Source organism: Schistocerca serialis, chromosome 1 (assembly GCF_023864345.2).
Source record: "Schistocerca serialis cubense isolate TAMUIC-IGC-003099 chromosome 1, iqSchSeri2.2, whole genome shotgun sequence".
NCBI classification, from domain to species: Eukaryota; Metazoa; Arthropoda; class Insecta; order Orthoptera; family Acrididae; genus Schistocerca; species Schistocerca serialis.
Genome location: NC_064638.1, coordinates 806,474,454 through 806,497,003, shown reverse-complemented (window position 1 = coordinate 806,497,003; position 22,550 = coordinate 806,474,454). Strand labels below are relative to the sequence as shown.

The window sequence follows — 22,550 nt, the reverse complement described above, 5'->3', positions numbered from 1 at the left end:
AATGACTGTTTAAATACTTCTGTGCACGCTTCAGTAACTCTAAATCTAATGTTGGCAGGCTTACATAGGAGGCTGTAGAATATTCCTAAATTAATTTAGTCTCTTCTTCAAGATTTGTAAGTAGGCTTTTGTTGTGTAGCTGACATCCATCTTCTAGCATCTGACGGTTCTGTTGTAGTCTCCCATGAGTCAAACAAACATCTGACCATTTTTGCTGCCCTTCTTTGTATATGTTCAATATCCGCTGTTATTACTATTTGCTGTGGCTTCCACAGACTTGTGCTGTTTTCTGTTATAAGTTCCATGAATGTTTTGTAAAGTTATTATTATTATTTTCTGCTACATCATTAATATACAATATGAACAGCAATGTTTTCAACACACTACCCTATGGCAATCCTGAAATTACTTACATATGTCAAGGAATCTCCATCCAAAATAGGGCATGCTGCATCCTCCTTATTGAGAAATCTTCAATTCAGTTCCGTATTTCGTTTGATACCCCCATATGATCATATTTTTCAATATGCATTGTTGTAATACTGAATCAGATGCTTTTCAGAAGTCCACAAGTACTGCATCAGACTTATTACCCTGAACTGTGGTTCTCAGGATGCCCTGTGAGGAGTAAACCACAAGGTGGATGTTGCATGACTAGTGTATTTGGAATCCTTGCTGGTTGGCATGGAGGAAGTCATTGTGCTTGAGGTTCCTAATTATGTTTGAGATCTGAATCTGTTTTGATATTCTACAACAGGTGAATATAAAGATTTTGGATGGTAGCTTCATGGAACACTTCCCTAAATATGTTGATAGAAGAAACTTGTGTTTTACTCAAATGACTAGGCAATTATTATTTATTTATTTGTATCTTTGATATATTATGGGTAAGAGATGAGCTAACTCAATTTCAAAGTCTGTAGAGATTCAGTTTTACTGAATTGAGCTGTCGCTGAATGCCACTGACTCTAATTTTTGTATCAATTACAGAATTAAATTGGAGCATCCACTCCTGTGTCTTCATTTGTAAAGGAACACTTGAAAATGGCAGCATTTCTTCTTTTACTTTGCTACCATCAGTTTCAGTACCCGTGCAAATCCATGAATGTCTGCACACTAATTTTGGTACCACTTGCAGCATTCAAATATAACCAGAATTTTTTGTTTTGTCTTGTGAGAGATATATCAGTATAGTAGTCGTTAAAGGCTTCACACATTACTTTCTAGATAGTCAAACATTTTTCATTTAGCACCTTTCTATCAATATCCTTATGCCTTGTTTACACTTATTGTGCAGTACTTGCTGTTTCTTCAGAAGTTTTTTTCACGCAGACTTTATATTGTGGAGAGCCATCTCTGTGGATCTTACACTAATATTTTGGAGGTCTCTTACAGCTATTATCATCTGAACTGAATAGAGTGTGGCCTAACTAAAACACAATTTTGTGCACTTTATACACAGTCAGCTATCTGGGTAGCTGTCTCTGATGTGGTGCACCCTTGTGCCAGTCTGGAGGACCCTGCTATTATCAGACGTATAGGACAAGTCAAGAAGTCACAGTCTAGCTTTTCACAGAACCTTTGAAGTCTCATGTGCAAACCTTCTACACTGTCTAGAATCGGAGAACCATGAACAGTTCTGAGATCAGTACTGTAGATTGTGAGCCAGGCTCATCTACTCAACCTTTCCCACAAGTTACTGGAATGAGCCTAGTATGACCTTGAACCCTGGATGACAGGTGTAGTTTGTTGTGATGTGCACAACAATCTGCATGTAACTGCACCCTGTTTCCTCAGTGACTGCTGGAACAGGCTCTTCAGAATCTTGAATGGATTCACTGTTGCACATTTAGTGCACAAGGTGATCTTTCTTGTCCCTTGTGCCAGTTTGCTATACATTTGGACTGCCATCGTGCTTATGCACTTGCTTTCCCCTGACACAGGACCCAACAGGTTTCCTGACATGTGATCTAACCATTCGGCCATAAATGTAATAGCACTCCTCTTAAATGCTTTGATGATTTCCTTTAAATCTACATGAAAGGGATCTCAAACATGTGAACAGTATTCGAGAATATTGCTCGAGCATTGTGTATATCATCTCCTTTGTAGCTATACCCTATTTGGCATTCTACCTTCCCTACAGCTGACCTTAGGTGCTGGTTCTATTTCATGTCATTTCTCAACATCATCCCAAGATATTTATTCAGTGTTACCTAGTCAAGCAGGATACTGTTAATACTGTATTTGAACATTACGGAAACATACAAACCATGTTGTCTTACATTTATCCACATTTTAAACAAATATTGTGGTACATTGTCAAGCATTGTCTGGAGGTATAGGAATAAGGGATCTGCCGTCGTCCACGATTTGCCAAATATCTTATTTGAAAAAGGTGAAATATATTTTGCATGAGATTTTTTTGAATCTGTGATTTTTATAACCGGGATTTTTCTCTCGCTAGAAACCTAATTATATTTGAGTTAGAATATGCTCAAAGATCCTGCAGTAGACCAGCATTAAGTATATTAATCTATAATTTTGTTCATTCATTCTTTTCCCCTTCTCATACGTGGGGAAACATGCATTTTTTTTACTATTGCTCAGGGCTGTTCATTGCATGTGGAGATTCATGATATATGTGATCTAAGAAAGAGGGCAATGCCACAGAGTATATCCTGTAAACTTGGCGTGGAATTCCAACAGGAATGCATATTCCTATGTCATCCATTTGATAGTTTGTGGTGGTCAGATACTGGTAAATCTATATGACCTTTTTGTGTGAATGATTTTTCATTGTCAGAATTAGGACTGGCTTTCCTTTTGTTGTCTTCTGTGTCCTTACTAAACTGGTTTAGGAGTGACTGAATAGAAGCTCTCGACTCACATAGGTGCTTTACCTGTGACCAGAATTTTCTGATCTACTTGGAAGTGTTGTTACTAAACCAGGGTGGGTCTTTCCTGTCCTTGCTCAGCTTACTCTGTGTACACTTTTCCAGACAATTTGCTATGTCCATTTCATCCATTTTGTTAGTAGAATGCTGTTGACCATTTACCAGCTCTGCAAAGCATAAAAGCTCTCCTAGTCTTCTTGATGTAACTGTGGTTGCTAATCCCTTCCTCTTTACTGCAACTGTCAGCAAGTTCAGATTGACTCTATGATGTTCCAGGATGGGAACTGATCGGTGTTCACTATCACACACATATTTAATCTGGTACCTGGCAGACACCTTCAGATGAGTGATTGGAGATTGACATTGGCTACTTGTATCACACAGTTTATTAGTGTGCTACATGTGTTTTGCGCTTCTGCCAATATAGTAATTGCAAGATGGTCCACACAGCCAATGAGCTTTGCCCTTGATGGGGAAAGTGCAAACTTCGGCTGTCCAGTAGAGTGCCTCTTGCCATGCGCCTCAGCGATTCCTGCCACCTTTGCTGAGAGCGTTTACTGGTATCCAGTTAAATTTGGAGTTGGAATGAATGTTAGCCTGTGCAAACATTATATTTCTATTTATTTCAGTGGAAACCACCCCCCACCCCTGCACGACCACATTTCCTTAATAACTTGATTTATTCTTTAGTACTTAAACAATATTTCAAAACATCCTACTTAGAGTTCCATAGGATTACGAAAAGGAAAGTTGCCACGCACCATATAGTGGATATGCTGAGTTGCAGGTAGGCACATCAAAAAGACTGTCACAAACAGAGCTTTTGACCAGTTAGACTTTCACCAGAAGTAGACAACATGCACACGCACGCACGCCCCCCCTCCCCCCCCCCCCCACCCACACACACAAATCAGTTTACACATTATCACTGCAGTCTCGGGCAACTGAAACCACGCTGCGAGTAGCAGCACCAATGCATGATGGGACTGGTGACTGGGTGGGGTAAGGAGGAGACTGGGTGGGGTTGGGGAGGGTAGTAAAGTAGGGGTGGCGGACAGTGAAGTGCTGCAAGTTAGACGGTGGGCAGGGGAGTGGTGGGGAGGGAGGGGGGGGGGGAGCAGAAAAGGAGAGAAGTAAAAAGACTGGGTGCAATGGTGGAATGAGAGCTGTGTAGTGCTGGAATGGGAACAGGGAAGGGGCTGGATGGGTGACGACAGTGACTAATGAAGGTTGAGGCCAGCAGGGTTACAGGAGCATAGGAGTATTGCAGGGAAAGTTCCCACCTGTGCAATTCAAAAAAGCTGGTGTTGGTGGGAAGGATCCATATGGCACAGGCTGTGAAGCAGTCATTTAAATGAAGGACATCATGTTTGGCAGCACGCTCAGCAACAGGGTGGTCCACTTGTTTCTTGTCCACAGTTTATTGGTGTCCATTCATGCGGACAGGCAGCTTGTTGGTTGTCATGCCCGCATAGAATGCAACACAGTGGTTGCAGCTTAGTTTGTTGATCACATGACTGGTTTCACAGGTAGGTGGGGTGTCTTTGATGGGTAGGTGATGTTTGTGACCGGACTGGAGTAAATGGTGGTGGGAAGATGTATGGGAACAGGGGTTATGTAGAGATGGACGAGTATATTGTGTAGGTTCGTTGGATGGTGGACCACCACTGTGGGAGGGCTATTGGGGAGGACATTTCTCATTTCAGGGTATGTCGAGAGTTAGTCAAAACCCTGGTGGAGAATGTGATTCAGTTGCTTCAGTCCTGGATGGTACTGAGATATGAGAGGAATGCTCCTCTGTGGCCAGACGGTGGGACTTTGGGAGGTGGTGGGAAACTGGAAAGATAAGGCACGGGAGATTTGTTTTTGTACAAGGTTGGGAGGATAAAATGTGTGTGTGTGTGTGTGTGTGTGTGTGTGTGTGTGTGTGTGTGTGTGTGTGGTCTATTTGTGACGAAGGCCTTACTGGCCGAAAGCTTTATTTGTGATAGTCTTTTCGTTGTGCCTATCTGCGAATCAGCATGTCTGCTATATGGTGAGTGGCAACTTTTCTTTTCATAATATTGTTAAATTTCACCCTGGATTATCCATTGTTTGATTGCTTAGAGTTTCATATAGCCCTTAGTTGTTAGTATAATTTGGGCACAACAGTGTTCTTGGTGGGCGGAGAATTCTGGGCTTTGTTATAAATGATTCCACAATTAACTATTTTCATCTTTTCAGGCCCTGTACTTTGCTGGCATTTCAGTTTTGCTCTTTTTATAATGGCTGATATATATTCACTTGAGGACTTCAGAATTTTACCTATCTTGAAACCCTCGTGCACTATGTGTGTTCTTACTCAGGTAGCTGCAGCCACAGTATGATATGTCTTTGACTCATCAAGAGGAGCTCTACAGTTCTCCACCGCAATACCACAGGACCAGAAATCTGCAGTCAGGGCTGTTGCAGAATTGCCAGTGTGTCTGGTTGAGACATTCTTCCTGACTAGTCCTGGTTACAAAGTCAGGAACTCTGCTTATAACCCATGAGCAAGGCCATCGGTCTTCATCATTTCTGCCAACACCTGTGGAATTGCAGATGGCACCAGAATCCAAGCAACAGATGTCACTGATGCCAGTGTGAGTTATGAACTGCAGATGACTGTACCCTCAATAGCCACAGCCAGAGGCATCTCTACATCTATATAAGGATCCTCCCCTCATACATAAAGAGTGCACATTTCTTTTTTTCGTGGTCCTTGATGCTGTTTCCCAACCGGTTTTCATAACAAGCTGAACATTGGAGCTCTTGATAAAAAAACAAACCCCATCCCCCATGTGCCTGCTTGTATCAGTCTGAAGGATCAGCCATATTTCCATCTGTAAAGTGAATGAGAGTTGTCAGATGGCCCATCTGCTTGAGGGACACACATTACTGGAAGACAATGCTCGTCCTGGACAGGCTTATCATGTCATCACACTGGAAATGGTTGTGGAAGTGAATGCTTTAGTCTTGGACAACCACAGAATCACTGTGGAAGAGATCCATCAGTTACTGGGTATTAGTGTGGGCGCCGCCTGCACCATAATGCATCAGCACTTGAACCTTCGAAAAATCTGTTCTCAGTGGGTTCCTCACCAACTGATCGGCAAACAGTGCAATACTCGAATGGCACTATCTTTTATCATGAGGAGGAATACGGCTTTCTGTCATGTATTGTCACAGGTGATGAAACACAGTTGTCACCGTTTTGAACCGTAAAGCAAGCATCACAGCAAGCAGTGGAAACATGCAACTTCACCACCTCCAAAGAAATCAAAGGTCATGCACACCAGTTCTGGTAAGGTCATGATGTCCTTCTTTTTTGACTACAAGTGCCCACTGCTTGTCAAGTTCCTGGAACGGGGAACCACATCAGTTCCCAGTGTTATCAAGCCACTTTACAGAACCTTAGATGAGCCATCATGTCGAAACACAGAGGCATGTTGTCCAGTGGCGTTATTCTCCTGCATGATAATGCCCACCCACACACGACCAATGCGTTGAAGACAACATTGCAGTAGTTTCGGTGGGAAATGCTGGAACATCCACCATACAGTCCTGACCTTTCACCATGTGACTTTCATCTACATCTACATCTACATGGATACTCTGCAAATCACATTTAAGTGCCTGGCAGAGGGTTCATCGAACCACCTTCACAATTCTCTATTGTTCCAATCTTGTATAGTGCGCGGAAAGAATGAACACCTATATCATTCCGTATGAGCTCTGATTTCCCTTATTTTATCGTGATGATTGTTTTGCCCTATGTAGGTCAGTGTCGACTAAATATTTTCGCATTCGGAAGAGGAAGTTGGTGATTGGAATTTCGTGAGAAGATTCCGTCGCAACGAAAAACGCCTTTCTTTTAATGATTTCCAGCCCAAATCTTGTATCATTTCTGTGACACTCTCCCATATTTTGCAATAATACAAAGTGTGCTGCCTTTCTTTGAACTTTTTCGATGTACTCCGTCAGTCCTATCTGGTAAGTATCCCACACCGCACAGCAGTGTTCTAAGAGACTGTACGACACAAGCGGCTCATAGGTATAATTGCTTGCTTATGGAATATCGTCTCAGTTATGTGACTGGATTTGTGATTTCCTGTCAGAGAGGTCACAGTTGGTAGTAATTGACGGAAAGTCATCAAGTAAAACAGAAGTGAATTCTGGCATTCCCCAAGGTAGTGTTATAGGCCCTTTGCTGTTCCTTATCTATATAAACGATTTGGGAGACAATCTGAGCAGCCGTCTTCGGTTGTTTGCAGATGACACCTTCGTTTATTGACTAATAAAGTCATCAGAAGATGAAAAAAACATTGCAAAACGATTTAGAAAAGATATCCCAATGGTGCGAAAAGTGGCAGTTGACCCTAAATAATGAAAAGTGTGAGGTCGTCCACATGAGTGCTAAAAGGAACTCGTTAAACTTCGGCTGCATGATAAATCAGTCTAATCTAAAAGCTGTAAATTCAACTAAATACCTAGATATTACAGTTACAAACAACTTAAATTGGAAGGAACACACAGAAAATGTTGTGGGGAAGGCTAACTAAAGACTCCGTTTTATTGGCAGGACACTTAGAAAATGTAACAGACCTACTAAGGAGACCGCATACACTACGCTTTTCTGTCCTCTTATAGAATACTGCTGCGCAGTGTGGAATCCTTACCAGATAGGACTGATGGAGTACATTGAAAAAGTTCAAAGAAAGGCAGCACGTTTTGTATTATCATGAAATGATACAGGATTTGGGCTGGACATCATTTAAAAAAAGGCATGTTTCGTTGCAATGGTATCTTCTCACAAAATTCCAATCACAAACTTTCTTCTCCGAATGCGAAAATATTTTGTTGACACCGACCTTCATAGGGAGGAATGATCACCACGGTAATAGGGAAATCAGAGCTTGTACGGAAAGATATGGGTGTTCATTCTTTCCACATGCTATATGAGTTTGGAATAATAGAGAATTGTGAAGGTGGTTTGATGAACCCTCTCCCAGGCACTTAAATGTGATTTGCAGAGTATCAATGTAGATGTAGGTTGAGTTTCATTTGAATGCTCCTTATACTACTAAAATACAGCCTAGATGGAAAGCCTGCTTATTCAATGTATAGAAACAGTTTACAAAAGGTAAACACATTGCTCATACTACAAGGCAGTTAAACAGATGCTCAAGTACAAATAACGGCTGTAACACTGTGTTGTTCAAACTATGTAGCTGTGATGCTGTGTACATCACAGAACTGCACTACTAAAATACTATATATATATATATATATATATATATATATATATATATATATATATATATATATATATATATATATATATATATATATATATAAAAAAAAAATGAGACCCTGTGATCGTTTTTAACACTATCAAATAGCTCTTCCAGGAAATACGAACTAAAGTTGGAGTCTAGTGTGCTGAGTAAGCTAGTATGTACGGTGCACTACTTTACAGCAGTCAGGCAGCCATTTCTCAGATTGATGTCAGTGATGCAGATCTATGATTATGCACATTGCAGTACTGCAGCAGCTGCTTCTGATGTATAGGTATAGCAGAAGTTCAGTTTTGCACTCAACTAAATATTTAATTTAAAGTTTCTTGACGGTTCGTATTTCTCTTAACCAAGGTGTAAGCCAAGTTTCTTGAAGTTTTATGATGAGCAAATATCAGATTCAAATGTCGAAAGAGACTATCTTGAGGAAAAGCGCTTTCAAATGTCCTGGTAAAAAATGTTGACTTCACCAAAAATTGTCATTTATAAAGCGTATCTCGGGAATGGCTGCACCATAACTAATGTCTGACTGAACTGCCATATTTGCGTGAATCATAAATTTCAAACTGGTTTCAATTTTGCACAGTACCTTTCAGTCAGCACTGTTAGAATAACTTCATTAGATATTGTAAATAATCAACCACTGTATGCTTCCTGAATGATAACTCAATCAGCTAGTTTTCACTTCTTGGGGACTTTATTGCGCACAAATGCATGATATTTCTTGACAGTAATTCAGTCAGCATACTGATACATTATCTGATTATATGTTAGGCAGTTAACACAACAATATTCATTTATTTTTCAATTAAAATATTTGTTTTAAGCAATTCAATTGAGGGCAGAGATCAGCAGCAGTTGCTAGCAGGATCTTTTTCTGCGCACTGGCATTGGTTAGTGTGTGGTATTGGTCGGCTTATCTCTAGCGGCAGCAATGCAAATGCTACCGTCGGTGCATTGCGGCACTCCTCCTCACAGCATGAAATAAACAGAAACAACTACTTCTGTACAGAAATTATCAAAAGAACATATTTAAATAAGAAAAGAAATATGTAATCCTATAACTTAACAGTTATAGTATCATTTGCTGGGGTGATAAGAGTCCTGGAGTAACTGCTGCAAATTTCCATTACATCACAGTATCTGTCTTACAATCCCTATACATTTGGATAACTTGCTTGTTATTCCTGTTGTGCTGTGCTTCATTGTTCCATCAAACAATGATGAACTGTTGTTAGAAGACATTGTATTTGGCATACAGTGTAAGATACCCCTGCAGGTCACATGCTCCTTCCTGTATTGGATGACTCAAGCTGAGATTAGTATTTCACCATTGATTTTGTCAGTTTCCATTTCAGTGATATCTTATCATTTATCAAGAAGACGGGTTACATTGTTTCATTGGCTGAATTTATGTGGGACAAAAAATTTAAAAAGTTTTTGACAGCTTGTAGAAAAGATAAGTCTCTCTACTTTCTTAACTTTTTATTCAAGATTGGTGGTCAGCGGTGCTATAATAGCCTTGTGGTCACTGATTATGGATCAGAGTTAGATTGTTATTCATTTCTGCTTGCTTGCAGAACATGACTGTTCACAGAATCAGTGCTGATCATGGCGTATAATATGACCATATCACATTATCTTGTTCTCCTTGCTATTGAATATGTTGATGCTGTGAGATCAAGGAAATCCTCTCCTCCTGTTGTGAAAATGAGTAACTTCTGTAGTCCACTTTCATCAGTTTCTTTTTTGAGATGGTTAAGAATAAAATAACTGATTCCATCTTATTAGGATTATGATGAATCAGGTGTCTGTGGTTGATTTTTGAAATGTGTCTGCTGCTCTGTAGTAGGAAATGTTGCTGTATTTGTCATCTGTATTTTTCTGCAGACCTCTTACATATTTCAGACATATTTTCTTCTGCTCTGAACATTCCCCTGTCTCTTGCTTAGTTTCAGTGACATCTTGTTAAGTCTCACTCTCATCCGTGGCCAGTATCTATGCACTCTTAGCAATATGTGGAACACAGATAAATTATGTGATGGTCACATTTATTGGTGAACTTGGATCAGTTTTCTGCACAAGTATGCTTAATAGTCGTCATAATGGCCGCCAGCCTTGCCGTGTCCTGCAAGACATGGTTACAGTAAACTGTCAATGGTCCCTAAACTAGTTATGACTATCCTGTACCCATCTGATGGCATACAGAAAGATTAAGGGATGTGACTACTGAACTGGACAACATACACTGCTGACTGTCAATATGACACCTCCACACCTCCCAATGGTCCCTTGCAACTGTATTGTTTAATCTCCGTCAAAGGCAAGAAAAGGTCAAAATCAAAACACTTCAAGTTTCTATAGAAACAAATACAGCATAACTTATTAGCATCAATTGGACCTCTCCAAGTCCATATCTTTCACTAACCACCACAGCTTATGTGTCCATGATTTGATATAATGCCTTTGCCTACAAAGCATGTACACACTCACTAAACCAAAACACTCATTTAGAACATTCAAAAATGACTAATCAGAATTCCACAAACTTGAAAACCTTTGAAAATTCCCCTAGTAGGTCTGGAGAAAGGCAGTTTTACAGATTTAGCATTAGTATAGACGATAAATTGCCAATGGCCTTGCCGCAGTGGTAACGCTGGTTCCTGTCAGATCACCGAAGTTAAGCGCTGTTGGGCTGGGCTAGAACTTGGATGGGTGACCATCCAGTCTGCCGAGCGCTGTTGGGAAGCGGAGTGTACTCAGCCCTTTTGACGCAAACTGAGGAGCTACTTGATTGAGAAGTAGTGGCTCTGGTTTCATAAACTGACATACGGCTGGGAGAGCGGTGTGCTGACTGACCATATTCCCCTCTGTATCTGCATCCAGTGACGCCTGTGGGCTGAGGATGACATGGCAGTCTGTCAGTACCGTTGGGCCTTCCAAGGCCTGTTCGGATGGAGTTTAGTTTAGTATAGGTGGTAAATTGTAAGAAATTAGGACATGGGAGAAGCATACAGTACCTTGGGAAGCACAAATATAGACACAATTGAATTTGATTTAAACAGGAAGAGTGTAAGAGGCATATATAGAAAGTTTTGGTAAGTATTTTAGATCCAAAGTAAGAAGTCCCCTCATTCCATCCTACCCTCCTTTCATTAAACTGACTAGTTTACATTTATATTACCACGTGCTGAACAGCAGACAAAGTGGAAGTGGCTCTCTTACTCCGTGTCCTTACATGTTTCTTTCTCAGAAGTGCTCTCCTTCTGTCTCCACTATCCTTGATGATGTGCTTCTTTTGTATCTTTGACTTCTTTTGTATTGTATTTCTGTGTATTTATTCTCTTGGATGCTTAGTCACTTTTACTGGTTTTACTTGGTTGTTGGTAGCGGTTTTTAATTTTTACGTTATGAATTGTATTTAGTAAACGGTTTTCTTGTAGCACCTTTTCCCTTCCTACTTCTTTCCCATTAGCATTTTACTTCAAAATTAACTTCATTTCTAGATTATATGAACATATATTACTTGCTAAGAAATGTTGTGAATTTTTATTGTGCACCACATAGGAAGAATGCAACTAGTATTGTGATCAGTATATGTCTACTGGAAAGTGATGTGAAACTATGCCCAATAAAAAGAAATGAAGCCTGTGTAGAATAATTAATGTGCTAAATATAACCATGACTTGCTGTCTTTTGTCATTAAATGTTCTCCTTCAGCAACAGTGCTGATAAGTTAGGAAATGATAAGAGGTTGGGAAATGGTCCATAGGGAAAGTTACTATCATGCAAAGAGTGGAATTAGTCAGTTGTCATTCATCAATATTATGCTCCCAACTCTTCTCCTCTTTAACCTAATCTTTGTTCAGGAATATCTGTTCTGTACTTCTAACTGGAATACAATGTCTGAGATGGTGAATTACTCCAATTGCTTCTGCCTTTTCCTTTTTTTATTCTACAGAGATAAACTACTGATTGAGATATTTCTGTTCAGCACTTACATTGACACAGTCTTAAAAAAATTATGTATTTGTTGTGAAACTTAGCAGTATGGTGTAGTGGTGAGACACTGGACTCGCATTCAGGGCGACTTAAGTAAAAATCCTCACCTGACCACCCAGATATGGATATCCTGTGGTTTTCACAAAGCAATTAGGCAAGTGCTGGGATGATTTCTTTGAAAAAGATAGGCTATTTCCTTTCCTAGGCTGTGTGTGTTCTGTCTTTAATGAGCTCATCATGCATAGGACATTAAACCCTAATCTTCCTTTGCTGTGAAACAAAGGATTTAATGAGTATAATAGAGGGAAACATTTGTGTCTGTGTATGTGCGGATGGATATGTGTGTGTGTGCGCGAGTATATACCTGTCCTTTTTTCCCCCCTAAGGTAAGTCTTTCTGCTCCTGGGATTGGAGTGACTCCTTACCCTCTCCCTTAAAACCCACATCCTTTCATCTTTCCCTCTCCTTCCCTCTTTCCTGATGAAGCAACAGTTGGTTGCGAAAGCTTGAATTTTGTGTGTATGTTCGTGTTTGTTTGTGTGTCTATCGACCTGCCAGCGCTTTCAAAGGATTTAATGAAGTTGATAAGATTTCTGTCTGTGTTTCAGCTCGGAATATGTTTGAAGATGGCACGCCAGTTGAATATAGAAGAAACCTACTACAAGTATTGCGAAATTCACAGACCACAGCCGATGAAGAAAGGAGAAGTCGTACTAAGAGAAAGAAACCCCAGGTTAGTTTAATATGTAATCAGTTGCACTATGTAAATGCATCTTTAATTCCTTGTAATTATTATATTTAATCTAACATTTATTTTATTAACATCTGCATGCTTTATTTTATTACAGTTTCTCACTTAATCTTTTATTGAGAAATTTTTTCTCATTTGTGAATGATATATATTGAAGGAAAGATTGTTGGTTCCCAGACACTAGATGCAGTATGTGTAAAGTTTCTTTTACACTTGACATTTTTCTCTGACAGTAAAATTTCATGAAATTGCATGCAAGCAAACAGAATATCTGTATCAGATGAAATATTCATTGACAGTATTCTGAAATTTGCATCATGTGTTAGTCATCTGTTAGTTTGCACATGATATACTAGGACAGAGTAGTAAATAAACAGAGCAATAGAATGCGCCCAAAAGTTGGTGTGAAGTTTGCAAGGAACCTCTTTGACTTGTATTGAAACAAATAGTCTTTAACTGTGTTTCTGTAAGAGTTCTGTTATTGCACAAGAGTAAGAAAGTAGCCAACTGACATAGTTCTATACTTGTTTACTGGGTAACAAATGAAGCTTAATCAGCCAGTTGGGAAACTAGTACATCTATAGCTTCATAGATACTCTGCAAGCCACAGTAAGGTGCGTGGCGGAGGATACCCTGTATCACTACTTGTCATTTCCCCTCCTGTTCCACTTGCAAATAGGACGAGGGAAAACAACTGTCTGCACATCTCCGTATGAGCCCTAATTTCTCATATCTTATCCTCGTGGTCCTTACGCATGATGCATGTTGGCAGGGAGCAGAATTGTTTGGCAGTCAGCATCAAATGCCGCTTCTCTAAATTTCCCCAAAAGTGTTTCCTGTAAAGAACGCCACCTTCCCTCCAGGGATTCCCATTTGAGTTCCTGAAGCATCTCCGTAACACTTACGTGTTGTTCAAACCTAGCAGTGTCAAATATAGCACCCCATCTGTGAATTGCTTTGGTTTCTTCCTTTAATCTGACCTAATACAGATCCCAAACACTTAGGCAGTATTCAAGAATAGTTCGCACCAGCATCCTGTATGCAGTATTCTTTACAAGTGAACCACTCTTTCCTAAAATTCTCCCAATGAACTGAAGTCTACCATTTGCCTTCCCTACCTCAGTTTTCACGTGCTTGATGCATCACATATCGCTTTACAATGTTACGCCAAGACATTTAAATGGCTTGACTGTGTCAAGCTGGACATTAGTACGAGGATGAATCAAATATAAACAGGACTTTACTTTTTATTTAAATTCATTTATTGAAAAACTAAAGGCAATTATAATTTATTATTCTACATGGAAATGCATTTGTTATAGCGTATGGGCAGCTTTTTGGTGCCCTAGTCATAAAAAGAACTGGGTCTTGTGACCAGCCAGTTGTGCATGAAGTCTTCCACACTATCATCATCTTCAAGTCGTCGCCTTCCTAGAGCTTCCTTAAGCGGTCTGAATAAACTGAAATCACATTGCAATAAGTCCGGGCTGTAAGGAGGATGATCAAGTGTAGTCCAGTGCATTTACTCTAGCTTGGAGACAGTTAGAGCTGCAGTATGGGGTCGCATATTATCATGGAGGAGGATGACCTGCCAAATTGATTGGTCTTGTCTTTTGCAGTGATATGCAACTCTCGCCTTGTTCAACAGTTCCAATGATTGTGAACTGCTCATGCAAAAAGTCAATCAGCAAAATGCCTCACTGATCAAAAGAAACTGTTGAAAGAACCTTTCAGCTGACAGTTGAGCCTTGTCTTTCACTGGTACAGTGTCCCCTTTCCTCCGCCAGTCCTTACTGGCTTGTTTGGATTCTGGAGTGTAGTGGTGAACCTGTGTTTCATCGCAGGTGACAATGTGACTCAAAAATGCATAACCTCCTCCTGCAAACCTTGCTGTAAGCCTCTGACAGACCTCCAAATGTCTCATCTTCAGATTTTCGGTCAAAAGTTTAGGGACCCACCTGGAACACACTTTACGGAACTGTAGGTCATTTGTGGTGATTGCCTGACGGATCCTCTAACTGATTCCGACTTTCTTGCAATTTCTGATACTATCGCCCGTCGATCGTTGTCAATAATGTCTTTAACCACATGAATGTTTTTGTCTGTAATGCTGGTCTGAGGACGGCGATCATGTTGCCGATTTTCCACACATTCTTGTCTTTCCTTGAAATTTTTATGCCAGGCGAACATATGCGTCCTTGATAATGTTTCATCACCGAACTGTGCAGTCAATCTTTGGCAAATTTCTGCTGCTTTAACTCCTTCACGAACAATAAATTTGATAATTATGCATTGTGGTGCACCTGTTGCTCAGACATCGTGAGCGTTATTGACAAAACAACAGGAAATATCTAACAGCACACTCTCCACACTTATAACGGTCCCGCCTAAGCATAGCAGAGATGCAGGGCCAGTCCTTCCTATTGTTGATGTTCAGGAACAAACATCCCATTCATATTTGATCCCCCCTCATAATACTGTATCTGAACAGTACAGATTTGTTCTTCCTACTCATCAGCATTAACTTACATTTTTCCACATTTAGGACTAGCTGCCACTCATCACACCAATTGGAAATTTTATCCAAGTCGTCTTGTATCCTCCTACAGTCACTCAACTTTGACACTTTACTGTACACCACAGCATCATCAGCAAACAACCACAGATTGCTGCCCACCCTGTCCGTCAAATAATTTATGTATTAGAGAACAACAGCGAACCTGTCAGTTTTCCCTGGGATACTACTGACAATACCCTTGTCTCTGATGAACACTTGCTGTCGAGGACAACATGCTGGGTTCTGTTATTTAAGAAGTCTTTCAGGCACTCACATATCTGTGAACTTATTCCATACGCTCGTATCTTCGTTAACAGCCTGGAATGCGGCACTTTGTCAAATGTTTTCTGGAAATCTAGCAATGTGAAACCTGCCTGTTACCCTTCATCCGTAGTTCTCAGTATATCATGTAAGAAAAGGGCAAGCTGAGTTTCGCACGAGTGATACTTTCTAAAGCCGTGCTAATTCATGGACATAAGTTGCAAAGCCTCAAGAAAGTTTAGTATACTCGAACAGAGAATGTGTTCAAGGATTTGGCAGCAAACAGAAGTTAGGGATATTGGTATGTAATTTTGTGGGTCCATTCTTCTATTTTTCTTATATACCGAAGTCACCTTCACTTTTTTCTAGTTTCTTGGGACATTGTGCTTGGTGAGAGGTTCATGATAAAGGCAAGCTAGGTAAAGGGCCAATGCTGTAGAGTACTCTTTGAAAAATCAAACTGGGATTCCATCCAGACCTGGTGATTTGTTGTTTTCAAAACTTTAAGTTGCTTCTCTACATCGGGTATGCTTATCTCTATGTTGTCCATATGGGAGTCTGTCCGATGGTCAAATGACAGTATGTTTGTACGGTTCTCCTGTGAGAACAATTTCTTGAATGTGAAATTTAAAACTTCGGCTTTCATTTTCTATCTTCATTCGCCACAACAAACTGGTCAACAAGAGACTGAATGGAAGCCTTAGACCCGCTTAGCGATTTTACATACGACGAAAATTTTCTCAGGTTCTCTGCTAGATGTTTTGCTAAGGTGTGCCGGTAGTTGTTGTTACATGCTTTGCGCATAGATCTTTTCACGGATGGATGAATCTCTACCAACCTTCGTTTGTCGTTATTTGTGACCTAGAGTGCAATAGCCTCTGCTTCCTCAGCATCATATGAATTTCATTGTTAAACCATGGTGGGTCTTTTCCAGCCTTTATCCACTTACTAGGCACATAACTCTCCAGATCACAGTTTACAGTCTGCTTAAGCTTTGCACATAATTCCTCTACAGCCATCTTACTGTTACTAAGTGATGCCAATTCACTAAGTAAGGTGTTAATAATTGCTTATCTGATCTGTCTAGCAGAAATACCCTCCTGATTTATTAACTTTTGTAATCATAGATGCTGTAATGACATCATGATCGCTAATCCCCGTTTCTACACTGACACTGTCAATAAGGTCCAGCCTATTTGTAGCAACAAGTTCTAAGATATTTCCATTGCATGTGGGATGCAGAGATAGCTGCTTGAGACAGTTTTCAGAAAATGTGCTCAAAAGTATTTCGCATGACTGTCTGTCTGTCTGTCTGTGCCCTGTGATGAATTCATAGACATCCCAGTCTATACTCGGCAGGTTAAAGTCTCCTCCAACTAGTATTGTATGATCTGAGTATTTACGCACTATTGACTGCAGACTTTCTTTGAATGATTCTAGAACTGCCGCAGTGGAATTGACTGGCTGGTAAAAACCTCCAACAATTAACTTAGTTTCACCTGCTCCTGTTACAGGTGACTAGACGACTTCACTGTCACACTCAACTTTGACCTCAATAAAGACAATATTTTAGTCAGCTGCAATGAAAGCTCCCCCACCTATGGCCTCTAATCTGTCTTTCTGATATTTGCTAAATACCTCAATTCTTTCCACTTCAGGTTTCATCCAGCCCTTGGTCCCAAGAATAATTTGAGTGCAAGAACTTTCCTGGAGGACTGTAAATTTGGGATTTTTATTATGAATAATTCGACAGTTTATTGATAAAATTGTGATAGTTGAAATGTCTTTATTCTGAATGCCGTTTGACTTCCCTTCCTGTGAATCAACTGGCGAGTGGTCATCAGAGCATCTCGAACTACTGCCTAGCGTAAAAGACCCTCATGTGCACTCCACAAGCACTTTGCTACCCGAGTAACTGCTTCCTTTCTGTAGTGCACCCCTGACATATCAAGGGTGTCCTACAAATCCCCACATGATAATGCAGGTCCAGAAATCTGCAGCCAAGACCATCATAGAGTTGATGAAGCCTGAGGTTGAGGCTCTCCACTTGGCTCCAAACCAAAGGACCCTGATCAATTCTGGGATGACGCCGCAAATTGCGAACTCTTCTTGCACCCTGCAGGTGAAGCCAGCAGGCTTCACCATCTCCATCAGCCGCCTGTATGAACTGACGATAGCCACAGACCCGGGCGACAGGTGTTGTTGGTGCTGATGTGAGCCATAACTTGCAGACGACTGCACCCAGCATGCTTGATAACCACCTCCATCTCCACATGTTGGATGAGGCCCCCTGGCAGACATCCTGAGTGAACATTGGCTTTCTTTCCAGTCCTGAACACTATCTGTGTAAGGGGCTTCATAACATGCCTAACATTGGACTCACAATATCCAGTAAACCCCTCTGCCTGTGTGCCTGCTCATACCCTGCTGAAGGAGCAGCCACCTGTCTACTCACAGGATGAATGAGCGAGGCCAGGCAGCCAGTCTCCACATTGGCCTTCTGCCTCAAGTTCGCGAACACGTTACCACCCACCACTCACCCTGCTGCGAGGGTGGATCCACCGCATCGTGTGCATTTGGCGGTGCCTCGGAAGCAGAGTCCGTGAGCAAAACGAGTGACACCAGAGGTGTCCCATGTGATGCACAAGATTCTCCGCCACTGCTACAACCCGGGGCAGCAGCCTGAACTAAAGGTGGTGACTGTAGCCAACAGCATGTTCAGCTGTTCGCCAACTGCGGCCAGCTCCTCCTGCATCTCCACACCACATGCATACATCCTAGCCATCCTAGGAAGACTAGCTGAAGAAGTGAACTATAAATGTAGACAATCCTAGATATGCGACTTGCTAACCTCATGATGTGTCACCAGTGGATGCTGATGGGTTAAAGAGCTACATAGCTGGCTGTTCAGTAAGCAACTGTTGCACTAAAGACTGAATGAATTTACACTTACAAAACATGTGATTAGCCCTCTTTAACAGAGGAACTTGCACAAAGGTAATAAATATACTACGTGAAAAACACAGAAAAGGATAAATACTTAACATGTTGCTCTGTAGATGCACTCGTATCACAACCAAGAGCTGGAACCTGACTGACTGGCTTACAAAACAAAACGAGGAACTACTGCACTACTGACTGAATGAATTTACACTTACCAAAACGCAATATTAACGCTCTCAAACAGAGAAACATGGACAAAAGTTATTAATTTCTGTTATACATAAAGGTGAATAACATTCCTTATAATAGACAGAAACATTGCCTTTTAGGAATAAAGACCAAGGAGTGCACAGAAACATAAATAATGCTTTTGGTTTCCATCCAATTGCCTGAACGCAGCTTTATCAAACTTCAGTTTGAGCAGTAAGCAAAGATACCTCAGTCACAGTGTCATTCAAAGACAGCTTATCCTTGGTAGCAAAGAAGTACTCAGAATGTACAGTAGTAGCAGGTGATGACTTTAACTTGCCCATTACTGATTGGGAAAACCATGCGTTATCGACAGTTAGGCCAGTAATCTGAAGTAATAAGGAAAAAAATTGTCTGACAACTGCCAACAGTTGCTCTAACAACTAGTCCCACAACGCACATTTGAAAGAAATAAACACTCTCTCTCTCTCTCTCTCTCTCTCTCTCTCTCTCTCGTTGTTCCTGACCATGAGTTGCTGTGGCTCTGTCTGGTTGAATTGAAAAGAAGAAAACAGAAAGCACACATCTCAGATATGCATGAGAATTGGATGTACATCCTAATCTCCTTCTCCTTCCTGTATCTGTCCCTCTCCTCTTCCCCCTTCCTTTGTGTCTCTCTTCCTCATTCTCTCCCTCTCTCTGTCCATCCCCTCTACCATCTATCTTCTCTTCCCCTTCCCCCTCCCTCTTCATCTTCTCCTGGCCCCCCCCCCTCCCTCTCCGTCCATCTCCTCCTCTCTGCGTTCTATATCAATTTCCTTCCACTACTCTGTCCATCTCCTCTTCCCCCTTCCCTCAATAAGCCATAAATAATACTTTCCCGTTTCACTATTTTTTTCCAAACTTTTATTAGACTAATGTGTAAAAATCTGAAGTAAATTGGTAGAATCCTCTTTGAGGTTTGTTAACAATGTTTCCCATTTATGTATTACATATTTTTAAAAAATAGGTATATAAAAACAGTCATGTATTCAAAGGCAACATTGTGTCAAAATTTTGAAGCAGTTGGTGAAGAACTTTCGTAGATTTAAGATTGTGACAAATGAATATTTGCATTTTTTTCAGTGAATAACTTTTGAAGATATAATATTCTGAACAAACAAAATATTACATTTTGATATAGATTTCCCCTGTAATTATTACATATATTGATCTGATGAATTACATTTTGCTGGGGAAATATTGAGTCTCAACTTTATCTTCGATAAGGATAGAAGCTGTTGAAAGATTTATAGGAAAATGCAATGCACTTGTAAAGAAAACTGCATGCAGAAAACTGCATACAAGATGCTAGTGTGACTAATTCTAGAGTATTGTTCCCATGTTTGGGGTCACTGTCAAATAAGCATAACAACAGACATAGAATGAATTCAAAGAAGCACAGCTAGAATTGTAATAGGTCAGTATAGCTCATATGAAATTATAACAAAAATATGCGTGGAGGAAAAAAAAAGCGTGAATCTTGTGAAATACTGTTGGGTAAATTGCTGGGTTAGTGACAGTCAGATGATTTTTAACATGTAGATATGAGGTAGCCAGGGGTGGTTTTTGAAGTATATGTCTGGAATACTCAGAGAGATTTCATCCAAACTTGATATGCACAGGAGTTACTACCTGTGGAAAAACTGAAACATTGTGGTGCCAGGACACACATACAATTGTTGTTGTTGTTGTTGTGGTCTTCAGTCCTGAGACTGGTTTGATGCAGCTCTCCATGCTACTCTATCCTGTGCAAGCTTTTTCATCTCCCAGTACCTACTGCAACCTACATCCTTCTGAATCTGCTTAGTGTATTCATCTCTTGGTCTCCCTCTACGATTTTTACCCTCCACGCTGCCCTCCAATACTAAATTGGTGATCCCTTGATGCCTCAGAACATGTCCTACCAACCGATCCCTTCTTCTGGTCAAGTTGTGCCACAAACTTCTCTTCTCCCCAATCCTATTCAATACTTCCTCATTAGTTATGTGATCTACCCATCTAATCTTCAGCATTCTTCTGTAGCACCACATTTCAAAAGCTTCTATTCTCTTCTTGTCCAAACTATTTATTGTCCATGTTTCACTTCCATACATGGCTACACTCCATACGAATACTTTCAGAAATGACTTCCTGACACTTAAATCTATACTGGATGTTAACAAATTTCTCTTCTTCAGAAATGCTTTCCTTGCCATTGCCAGCCTACATTTTATATCCTCTCTACTTCGACCATCATCAGTTATTTTGCTCCCCAAATAGCAAAACTCCTTTACTACTTTAAGTGCCTCATTTCCTAATCTAATTCCCTAAGCATCACCCGACTTAATTAGACTACATTCCATTATCCTTGTTTTGCTTTTGTTGATGTTCATCTTATATCCTCCCTTCAAGACACTGTCCATTCCATTCAACTGCTCTTCCAAGTCCTTTGCTGTCTCTGACAGAATTACAATGTCATCGGCGAACCTCAAAGTTTTTATTTCTTCTCCATGAATTTTAATACCTACTCCGAATTTTTCTTTTGTTTCCTTTACTGCTTGCTCAATGTACAGATTGAACAACATCGGGGAGAGGCTACAACCCTGTCTTACTCCCTTCCCAACCACTGCTTCCCTTTCATGTCCCTCGACTCTTATAACTGCCATCTGGTTTCTGTACAAATTGTAAATAGCCTTTCGCTCCCTGTATTTTACCCCGGCCACCTTTAGAATTTGAAAGAGAGTATTCCAGTCAACATTGTCAAAAGCTTTCTCTAAGTCTACAAATGCTAGAAACGTAGGTTTGACTTTCCTTAATCTTTCTTCTAAGATAAGTCGTAAGGTCAGTATTGCCACACGTGTTCCAGTGTTTCTACGGAATCCAAACTGATCTTCCCCGAGGTTGGCTTCTACTAGTTTTTCCATTCGTCTGTAAAGAATTCGTGTTAGTATTTTGCAGCTGTGACTTATTAAGCTGATAGTTCGGTAATTTTCACATCTGTCAACACCTGCTTTCTTTGGGATTGGAATTATTATATTCTTCTTGAAGTCTGAGGGTATTTCGCCTGTTTCATACATCTTGCTCACCAGATGGTAGAGTTTTGTCAGGACTGGCTCTCCCACGGCCGTCAGTAGTTCCAATGGAATATTGTCTACTCCGGGGGCCTTGTTTCGACTCAGGTCTTTCAGTGCTCTGTCAAACTCTTCACGCAGTATCATATCTCCCATTTCATCTTCATCTACATCCTCTTCCATTTCCATAATATTGTCCTCAAGTACATCGCCCTTGTATAGACCCTCTATATACTCCTTCCACTTTTCTGCTTTCCCTTCTTTGCTTAGAACTGGGTTTCCATCTGAGCTCTTGATATTCATACAAGTCGTTCTCTTATCTCCAAAGGTCTCTTTAATTTTCCTGTAGGCGGTATCTATCTTACCCCTAGTGAGATAGGCCTCTACATCCTTACATTTGTCCTCTAGCCATCCCTGCTTAGCCATTTTGCACTTCCTGTCGATCTCATTTTTGAGACGTTTATATTCCTTTTTGCCTGTTTCACTTACTGCATTTTTATATTTTCTCCTTTCATCAATTAAATACAATATTTCTTCTGTTAC

The 22,550-nt window shown here is 40.5% G+C and overlaps 1 protein-coding gene and 1 pseudogene across 1 annotated transcript in view; both read left to right on the top strand.

Moving 5' to 3' along the window:
- LOC126484037 (uncharacterized) overlaps nt 1-22,550 on the top strand; it is a 139,777-nt gene that overhangs the window by 9,404 nt on the left and 107,823 nt on the right. Inside the window, exon 2 of the mRNA XM_050107376.1 lies at nt 12,823-12,947. Coding sequence (XP_049963333.1) covers nt 12,823-12,947 — 125 coding nt within the window. The remainder of the gene's footprint in view (nt 1-12,822; nt 12,948-22,550) is intronic.
- On the top strand, nt 10,842-10,959 carry LOC126425324 (5S ribosomal RNA; annotated as a pseudogene).